Source organism: Loxodonta africana, chromosome 22 (genome assembly GCF_030014295.1).
Source record: "Loxodonta africana isolate mLoxAfr1 chromosome 22, mLoxAfr1.hap2, whole genome shotgun sequence".
Classification (NCBI taxonomy): Eukaryota; Metazoa; Chordata; class Mammalia; order Proboscidea; family Elephantidae; genus Loxodonta; species Loxodonta africana.
In genome coordinates, this window is record NC_087363.1 from 7,803,995 (window position 1) to 7,814,162 (window position 10,168).

At 47.9% G+C, this 10,168-nt stretch overlaps 1 protein-coding gene across 4 annotated transcripts in view; it reads left to right on the top strand.

The window, feature by feature from the left end:
• The window catches only part of PRICKLE2 (prickle planar cell polarity protein 2), a 419,325-nt gene extending 411,845 nt beyond the window's left edge, over window positions 1-7,480 (top strand). For all 4 annotated transcript variants that reach the window (XM_064274273.1, XM_010589693.3, XM_010589694.3 and 1 more), the window contains exon 8: window positions 1,478-7,480. In XM_064274273.1, coding sequence (XP_064130343.1) covers window positions 1,478-2,352 — 875 coding nt within the window. In that variant the 3' untranslated portion in view covers window positions 2,353-7,480. The remainder of the gene's footprint in view (window positions 1-1,477) is intronic.
• Window positions 7,481-10,168: the final 2,688 nt, after the last annotated feature.

Consider the following 10,168-nt stretch of genomic DNA (forward strand, 5'->3'; position numbering starts at 1 on the left):
AAGCCACAGGTCGCGGTAGGTCAGAGGGAGTCAGTGTCAGGGGCGATAATGGACCACTGCAACCCAAAGGTGCGTTGCTTGCAACCAGAAATGGCAAAATTGCTGTCCTTTCAGTGTATAATGAGCCCACTGGGCCATCCTCCGTGGAGAGTGCCGCTTTAAGATGGGCAAGATGGAAGTAGCTAGAGAGCATCAAGAATCCCCCACTACCTTCAAAATGGTTTTCATCTCAGTGACACCAGGAGCCCGTCTTGACGCTGCTTTGGAAATGCAGGCCCCCTGCTGGTACTTAGGGCCGCTCCTGTATTTTTAAACACGCCCCCCGCCCCCAGAGGAACGTGGGGTGCCCCTGCTCTGGTTCCCATTCCCATCTTCTGGCTGCTGAGGACCCATTTAGGACCTCGGAGCAGTGATTCACTCAGCAGCCTGAAAGAGTAAATATCTCTCTGAGAAACCTGAATTATTCCTAGGGAGTCACTTAGTCCCCAGGACATTTGAGATAGCAGCTACCCGCTGCTTAGGGACAGCAAGCAAGGGAGGAGGCTGCTGGGGGCTGACAGAGAAATGGAAGGGCCCAGTATGGAGAACTAGACACTAGGCTCCACCACCCGTCTGACAGTTTGTTGTACTGTGCTGGTTTGTATGTCCCTGTGATGCCTGAAGCTTTGCCACTGGTATTTAAAATACCAGCAGGGTCACCCATGGTGGACAGGTTTCAGCAGAGCTTCCAGACTAAGACAGACCAGGAAGAAAGACCTGGCAGCATAATCCCAAAAATTAGCCAAGGAAGACCCTACGGGTCACAACAGAATATTGTTCAATATAATGCCAGAAGTTGAACCCCATAGGTGGAGAGCACGCAAAATACACAGTGGCCAAAACAACAGACTCAAGCGTACTAATGATTGTGAAGATGGCCCAGGACCAGGCAATGTTTTGTTGTGTTGTACACAGGGTCACCGTGAGTTGGAGCCAACTTGATGGCAGCTAAAAGCAACAACAGACTAGGCTCAAGATTGTCAGGAGCTGCGTGGGCGTGGCCTGGCATTAGAGGTCAAAAGTTTCCTCATCCAAAATATTTGACCTCCGTAGCTTACAATTCAATACGATCAGAGGTCACTGAATCACTCTGTAAAGTGAAATTCTAAAGAAAGGAGACGTCCATTGGATACAAAGTGGGCTCTTAGTAACTTTGTGAGCCTTTGGAGGACTTTGTATCTAGTAAGCATCTCAGTTGACTTGTGCATCTTAAGCAGGCACCCCTTCTAAGTGGACGCTCCCCCTCTGTGGAGTGGAGAGAGCCCTTGCTCACACCCCCGGAGAGCGTCCTTGTGCAGTGTACAATTGGACAACTGTATGCAGCGACCCTGGATAGGTGATGGTCCAGACAGTGCCCTGCTTTGATGCCAGCAGTGACAGTGCCCCCCATTGCAGCATGTTTGTATTAACCTCTGTGATCCTCTCCTCTCTCCTCCAGGCCTCTCCGCCGATGGCGGTGCCAAGCGCCAGGAGCACCTGTCCCGTTTTTCCATGCCTGACCTCAGCAAAGACTCTGGAATGAATGTCTCTGAGAAGCTGAGCACTATGGGCACCCTGAACTCCTCCATGCAGTTTAGGAGCGCAGAGTCAGTCCGCAGCCTGCTCTCTGCCCAGCAGTACCAGGAGATGGAGGGGAACCTCCACCAGCTCGGCAACCCCATTGGATACAGAGACCTGCAGTCCCGCGGGAGGCTGCATCAGAGCTTTGATTTTGATGGCGGGATGGCAGGCAGCAAGCTGCTGGGGCAGGACGGGGTGAGGAGCCAGCCCATGAGCGAACGCACCCGCAGAAGGGCTACTTCTCGAGACGACAACCGTCGTTTCCGCCCTCACCGGTCCAGGCGGTCCCGACGCTCCCGCTCTGACAACGCTCTCCACCTGGCCAGCGAACGCGAGGCCATCTCTCGTCTAAAAGAAAGGCCCCCCTTGAGAGCCAGGGAGGACTACGACCAGTTCATGCGCCAGCGGAGCTTCCAGGAGAGCCTGGGGCAGGGGTCCCGGAGGGACCTGTACGGCCAGTGCCCGAGGACTGTGTCGGACCTGGCTTTGCAGAATGCCTTTGGGGAGCGATGGGGACCCTACTTCGCTGAGTATGATTGGTGTTCCACCTGCTCGTCCTCCTCGGAGTCTGACAACGAGGGCTATTTCCTAGGAGAACCGATCCCCCAGCCAGCCCGCCTGCGATACGTCACGAGCGACGAGCTGCTGCACAAATACAGCTCTTACGGCATCCCCAAGTCCTCCACGCTAGGGGGCAGGGGACAGCTGCACAGCCGGAAAAGACAGAAGAGCAAAAACTGCATCATTTCTTAGTGTCACTGGGCCAGGGGCCAGGGGGAGATGGGAGCTAAGAATATAAATTCAGAAACTTGCACCGTTTCAAATTCTCAAGTGCTTCGGGGGGGTTGATGGGAGGAAGAGGAAGCTCTCAGTTGATGGAGGCAAGGTTACAGATTGACTCAAAAGGTAGCCACAGTTCTTGGCATGTTGAATCTTATTTGCACATTTCACTTTGGAAACAATTTAGACTGTTGAGGCCGGGGTTGGTCCCTCCTTCCTGCCAGGTCTGGGTGGAGTTGCCATTGGTCAGATGGCAAGTTGTTTTTTTGCTCGCCGTGTTCTCCTAAGGTTCTCTCGCTTTTAGGACCTTTTTTCCCAGTAAGTAATTTGTTAATTAGCCAGGACCCAAGATTAAGTTATTTACATGTCCATTGTAAATGCAATGTAAATGAGAGTTCTGATAAAATATTTTTGTATTTTGTATTATCAGAGGAATTTCTATATCGTAGGACTCAGTGGGGACCTGCACGCACGTTCAGCATTGTCTTTGAGTAGTAGTCAGAGGTGGGCCAGGACCACCTTTTTTTTATATATATATATATATACACACACCGATTTGTTATATGTCAGTGAGACCTTTTTCAAAGAACCATATTCAATTTGGCTTTTTGTGGCTGGAGGAAAAAAATTAACTATAATACCCAAAGCACTATATGCTTCATCCCCTCCTAAGGGGCTGCCCTTAAGGCTGCTCCCACCCTCGGTAGAATTTATCCTCCTCTACAAAGTGATAGTCATTTGTTCTGTTTTTTTCATTGCAAACGTACGTTTTGCCAATTAGAGAAATTAACCAGTGTCAGTAAAGTTCCGTGAGAAATGCCATCCCTGCTGGGAATGTTGAAATTGCTTACTGTTGATCTATCCCTTGGGGAAAATTAAAGTGATCGTGAGTGGTGCCTTTGTGTGATGTCAGCATGACGTTTTGAACGTGGCATTGTTTTCTGGTGCTCCTCTTTCTTGGATTGTATTATCCGCTTTCCTGTACCAAGGCAGATGGGACTGCTGCCTTTGCCTGGCAACCAGCTGTCCTCAAAGCAGATGAACTTAAGCAGTTGGAATTGAGGGGCAGGAAGGTTCTGGGGGTTTCTGGGAGCGATGGTATGTTCTGGGTTGCATGTCATGGATGGAGAAGGAAGGACCAAGGTGATTTGAAGACAGAAAGCAGGTCAAGGGTCAGAGCTGAAGGGGCGTGTGAAGGAAGGCCAGGGGCAAGAAGAACTTCTGGAAGTGAACTAGAGATGAGTTGACAGCCACCTCGAATAGCCCTCAGTGCCCACAGAAAGATTCCTGTTCTACAAGCTCAGTACCCAGAGTATCCGGGTTGCTCTCAGAAGGTTGAGCTGCTCAGGAGATTTCAAGGTAATGACTTTGGAAAATTGGCTTTGTTGAGAGGGGGATTCCATTTTGAATGTTGAGGACTGTTGGCCAGACAGAAAATGGGCTCAAAAGTGTTTGCTTCAAGGAGACATTGAACAGTTGTGCTATTTATAGTAAAATAAGACTTCCTACCTTGCTTCAGTTCTCAGTGAAGCACTTGCTTCTTCTTCCTCCCCCCTGAGTGGCTTGTGGAGTTGAAATAATCCCTAAGGACCTGCCTTTAGTGAGAAGTACTGTCCACGTAGAACACGGTGTATCTCAGCAGCTGTCTGCCATGGCGAGGTGAGCCTGGTGTCTTTTCAGTATAGTAGTTCACGTTTTCTAGTATTTTCTTATGGAGAGAATGTGAAAAGTGGCTTTTCAGACACCATCCCAGGTGGGTCTGGGGAAAGGAAGGCTGTAAAAGACATGGAAATGGCACTCCATTCAAGATGTATTAAAATAATTTGCTTTTCAGGTATTAATATGACATTTGTCATTGTCACTGATTTTTTTAAAAGCAAAGCAAATGTTGGTTGTGGCTGTTTTCCGCATGCTACCTTCATGTCTAAATGCTTCACTAATGATCCGAGCCTCCGGAGAATTAACTATTACGTTTGTATAGTGAGTTTTGTAAACTGCTTGGCAAACCGATTAAGAAATAATGTGTAACACCACACATCTCAAGTGGCAGGTTTCTGGTAGAAATTGAGCGAGCCCAATTTGGAGTTTTGAGTTTCTTGATTGATGAGATTAAAAAGGCATTTTTGGAAAAAGAAAAGAGAGAGAAAAAAAAAGCAAGCAGGTCACTTAGCAAACAGCTGGAAATAAGCCTGTCCTCTGTGACCCCAAATCCAGTGAAAGAAATTCTTCCGGGAAATGCTGCTTTTTAAGTCTATGCTTTTCAGAGTATCTCCTACATTTCCCAAATAAGGCTTCAGCCACCATCAGCAGAAAGAAGGTGGCCTAGACACAGTCACGTAGCCGGTGCCCAAAGGGACCCGGAGAAATAAGCAGTTTCAGCTCGAGCTGCCCAGGAAGCAGCCAGGGGACCAAGCTGGTCAGAGCTGGAAGTCTAATGAGATCCAAGCCTCGTCAAGGTCAAGGTGCCTGCAAGCAAGATAACCTCCACCTGTGCCACCTCTGCAGTTTTCCTCTCCCACCCCGCCCCACACCTGGCCAGGCGCCTTGCAGAGGATGCCGAGGAAAGCAGGCTCCGACACTGCTGGTTACCAGTGGCCTGCGGGGCAGCTCCTGCTCACGGTGGCCTGCGGGGCAGCTCCTGCTCACGGTGGCCTGCGGGGCAGCTCCTGCTCACGGCAACTCCGTGGGTTTCTGAGTAGAACTAGGCTTCAAGGGTTTTCAATGGCCAATTTTTCAGAAGCAGATCACCAGGCCTTTCTTCCGAGGCACCTCTGGGTGAGTTGGAACCTCCAACCTTTAGGCTAGTAACCTGTTGCCATGGAGTCAATTGTGACTCATAGTGGTCTAGTATAAACCATAGGCGCCACCCAGGGGCCTTTCCCTGTATCCAAAGGGGAGAGAATTATTGGGCTTCTTTTCTTGACACTGTCTTTCAACACTAACCTTTTCTTCTCTGGTCCTTCCTTTCCACCCCAACCAACTGAGTGAACACACCCTTTTGTGTTTCTAACATGAGAGCTGGAAGCAGCTCTTCCTCCTTTCTATAGGATGTTCTTTCACGGCAACAAGGTTATAATTTTTTTCTTTTTCTTGTAGCAGCTTTCTACTTTTGGGGTACTACTAGCCATTGTTGAGTTCAGATAGGACCTCCCCCCCCAAAAAAATCCATTGCTGTGGAGTTGATTCTGACTCATAGTGACCCTATAGGACAGAACTGCCCCACAGGGTTTCCAGGGCTGTCAGTCTTACACAGAAGCAGAGTGCCACTTTCTCCTGCAGAGCAGCTGGTGGGTTCAAACCGTGAACCTTTTGGTTAGCAGCTGAGTGCTTAACCACTGTGCCACCAAGGCTCTCAGGTAGGACCAGTGATGATACACATGTGCCACCCGGGAAGACACAAGCGATGTACCCCTGTACACTTTCCCAGAGAGCCGGAAGGCAGCCTCCGGATCTGCTTCAGCCAGCCAGGAGCGGTTGATCAGGGTCACGGTACAAACAAATTCCTCTTTATCTTCCCACCCGGGCTCTCTTGCCGTTAACCAGAAACAGTACCCCAGAACTTCAGGGGGTGTCATTCATAAGTGATAATTGTGAGGCTCCACCCTCTCCAGATTGTAAGCGCCAAAAAGGAAGGTAGTATCTTTGGCCAGACGGAGCCAAATCTCTTTGGCCTCCATTTCCGATTACATGTTCTTGACCAGCTGTTACAGACAGCCTTCTCGTCATCCTTTTACAGAAGTCACATAATGGTGCACATTATTCTTCATCTAATCTCACCTTCTAACAAGAAATTTGGAAACCCTGGTGGCATAGTGGTCAAGTGCTACGGCTGCTAACCAAAAGTTCAGCAGTTCGAATCCACCAGGCGCTCCTTGGAAACTCTACGGGGCAGTTCTACTCTGTCCTATAGGGTCGCTATGAGTCGGAATCGACTCAACAGCACTGGGTTGGGTAACAAGAAATAACACAACCATTTAAGGTCCAAGGAGACATGCTATTCGAATACTTCTGCCTAACAGAAACCAGGTGTTAACACCCGAGAAGGAGGGCCCTTCTGTGACGAAGGACAGTGAAAAATTGAACCAGTTATCTGAAAGCTTCATGCCAGAAGAGTTGCTATGAGCAACTGTTCAGCACCTTCAGGGGCTTTAAAGCTGCTGGAAATGGGTTCTGTGGGTGTGATTTCATATGCAGAACTCATTAGCCAAGGCTGCTCTGCCGACTTTGAAGGCAGCTTCAGCTTACCACCCCTTGAGGTTCCTGTTTTGCGGTAGGAGAGAGCTGGAAGGGTAGGGAGCCTCCAGTGGTTTGTCCCTCTGGGACCTGAGCAGACACCAAAGCTTGTTTGTCCATTTTGTTCCTTTCCCATTTTCTCCCCACTCAACACAAGACTCCCATAAAGCATGACTCACTGTTGGGAGCTATATTATTTAATAAGCTTACTTCCGGCTGACAAAACTAGCTTTCCCCAGAGGGGAAAGTGGAGTAGTGTTAGGAAAATATTTCTGTGATTTAGATACAATGAATCCATAAAGTGGGGAAAAAAGTCTTGTTGTATCTGAGAACGTCCTGAGACATCCCTCGGCCCTACTGGGCTTTTGGCCATCCTTGCTCAACAGGTCGCTGGTCAGGGTTTTCCAAGATGTTCAGAGAGTTACTCACCGGTGCAGTGTGTTCTTAAGCCTCTCTAGCTGATTCCACACTTTTCTGAAAAGTGTTTTGATTCTACCGCGGACCCTGACAACAGTTAAGGCCCCCGCGTCCTCCATTCTTCTTCGTCAGTCAGGATGTTGGCCGTTTTCCTCCCTCTTACGTACATTCTTCCCTTCGCAGGATGGCTTTACCCATCTCCTGCTGTAATTTCAGTGCATAAACTAGACCTCAAAGGCTGGAGAAGGTGAAACAGGCCAGAGTCTGTGTAGTGTGTCGAGTGTCAAGCTATTTGTTTGGAAGGTCTGCAACAGGCCTTTGGTGTGGGCTCTGCCAGAGACTGTTGTGAACATTTTGCTTGAGATCTGTGCCCTGTAAAATGGACATGATGTTTTACTGATGTCTGTAATACATTTGTAAACTTCCAATAAAATTTGAATAAAACAAACGATGCCGTTCTTCTCAGCCCTCTCTTTCTTCCCAGGTTTTTGGGGCGGTGTCCGCTTTTGACACCACCACCATCTCAACAAAGAAGGAAGAGACAGCACGTGTCAGGAAATGAAAATTTCTTTAAGAGATGAACCTGATCTAATAAAATAGGTTTCTCAACCTCACAACTACTGACATTTTGAGCCCCATAATTCTTGTTGCAAGGGGTGCAGGGATGGTCTTGTGCTTAGCAGGACGCTTAGCAGCATCTCTGGCCTCAACCCACTGTGTGTCGTAGTGCATCACACAGCCGCACACACAGCTGTCATTATGACACACATTGCCAGATGTCCCCTGGAGGCAAAATCGCCCCTGATTGGAAACCACTCGTTTAAATGGATCTCCTTCTTAGCATCTTTGTTCCTTGAGAATTCTTGAAACTGTCTCCTACGTAGACCACACAGTTAATTTTTAGATTATTAGCAGGAATTGAAACCAGCAGATGACTCAAAAAATATTTGCATTTTCCTTTAAGCAGATAACGAGTGGTTTGCCTGGAAAGTTGTACCCACGGCTGTGTCCTGGCTAGGGTGGTGGCAGTATTGTCTGGGAGCAGGACCAAGGCAGCGTGTGAATTAGATTTTCCTGTGTCTGCCCCATCACGTGGGAGCTGCTGGATACTGCAGTGTCATTCATTCAGCACATATCTGTTGAGGGTCTACTCTGTGCCAGGCACTGAGCAGGTGATCAGAACGCAGCAATGTGCAAAGTGAACAAAAATCCTTACCCTGAAGGAGCTGGCATGCTTTGCCTTAAGAATGGGTGATCCTAATCTTTAAACACAAGGACTTGAGAGTTGCAGACAACAAGAGATGCTTCATCCTAGACGTCCCAAGAGCCTTTGGATGAAGACTTCTGTCTCATTGTGTTGGAAGTGGCGATCACTGTGCTATTCTGCTTGCAAACCCTGATGGCCTTCCAGGCATTCCTGTTATTTTACTATCCGATACCTTCTCCCTTCTCCTCGGCCAAAATGATTAGAGTCAGGAATGACACCTAACTAGCAACCCGTAAGTGGCCTGACACAACACTGGGTGTGTCAGCTGGACCAACCAGATGTCCTTTCTCAGGAATTTAAACAGGAGATTCGAGAGGATGAGGCAGTTAGCAGTGGGAGCTGAAGTGAAGAGGCTGCAAGACGAGAGGAAGGAGGAGGTGAAGTCTGCAGTCATGGTCAGCTGAAGGGTGAGGAAGCAGGAATGATGGACAAAAAACAGAGGGCTCAGGCTGAGAGCAGGTCCAAGAATGAAAACAGACAGACTGGAACACAGTGATCATAATTGACCCAGAGATACCAAGAGGAGTCCCAGAGGAGCTGGTCCCCAAGATTTCCTTACTTCCTGACAGATTCGAACTCCTGCTCCCATGAGTCTCAGCCACCTGGAGGTACTCTTCTAGGATTGCCGAGAGAATTTGGTCCTTCACACACCTCTTCTTCATGGTATGTATGTATTCTACAATATATACCGAAACAAACTCTTGTTTGGGCTCGCACGTTCCTGGCAACCCTAATTAAAACATGTCCCTTGCCATCAAGTTAACTCATAATGACCTCATGTACAACAGTATAAAACACTGCCCAGTTATGCTCCATCTTCATGATTGTTGGTACGTTAAAACATGTTGTTAGGTGCTGTGAGTCAGTTCAAACTCAAAACAACTGTAGCACAGAACAAAACACTGTCTGGTCCTGCACCATTCTCATAATCGTTACGCTTGAGCCCATTGTTGCAGCCACTGTGTCAATCCATCTCACTAGAGGTCTTCCTCTTTTTTGCTGATCCTTTACTTGACCACGCACGATGTCCTTCTCCAGGGACTGATCCCTCCTGATAACATGTCCAAAGTATGTGAGACGTAGTCTTGCCATCCTTGCTTCTAAGGAGCATCGTGGCTGTACTTCTTCCAAGACAGATTTGTTCATTCTTTTGGCAGTCCATGATATATTCAATATTCTTTGCCAACACCATAATTCAAAGGCATCAGTTCTGCTTCGGTCTTCCTTATTCATTGTCCAGCTTTCGCATGCATATGAGGCCACTGAAAACACCGTGCCTTGGGTCAGGCGTACTTTAGTCTTCGAGGTGACATCTTTGCTTTTTAACATTCTTCCTGTTTTAAAACAGGAAGAATAAAGTCTGAATACCAGCTTTTAAAGTCTGAATACCATACCTTTTTCCTCCCTACTCCCCTTTAGCATCATAAGTCCTGTCACCACCACTTGCTAGCTGTGGGTTCTTGGGTAATTTCCATATCCTCTCTGAACCTCAGTTTTTATCTATCAAATGGGACAATAGTGGAGCAGCCATCAGGTGGTTGTGTGGACTTACTGGAGTAATGTGTGTAAAGCCTTCAGTGCGGTGTCTGGCGCTGTAAGAGCTCAACACACATTAGCTGCTGCTATTGTTGTTATTACTATATTGTTACTATTATTACGTTGTCATTATTATCCTCCCAAGGAGAAGAGGTGACAAAACTAGATACTGTCAGTATCTACTCTAAGAATGCTCGTTATCTTTTTCCTTAGTGTAAACATTAAGATTTTGACACATCCCACCAAAAAAAACCCAAACCCGTTGCCTTTGAGTCAATTCTGACTCATGGCGACTCCATGTTACAGAGTAGAACTGTTCCACAGGGTTTTCTTGGT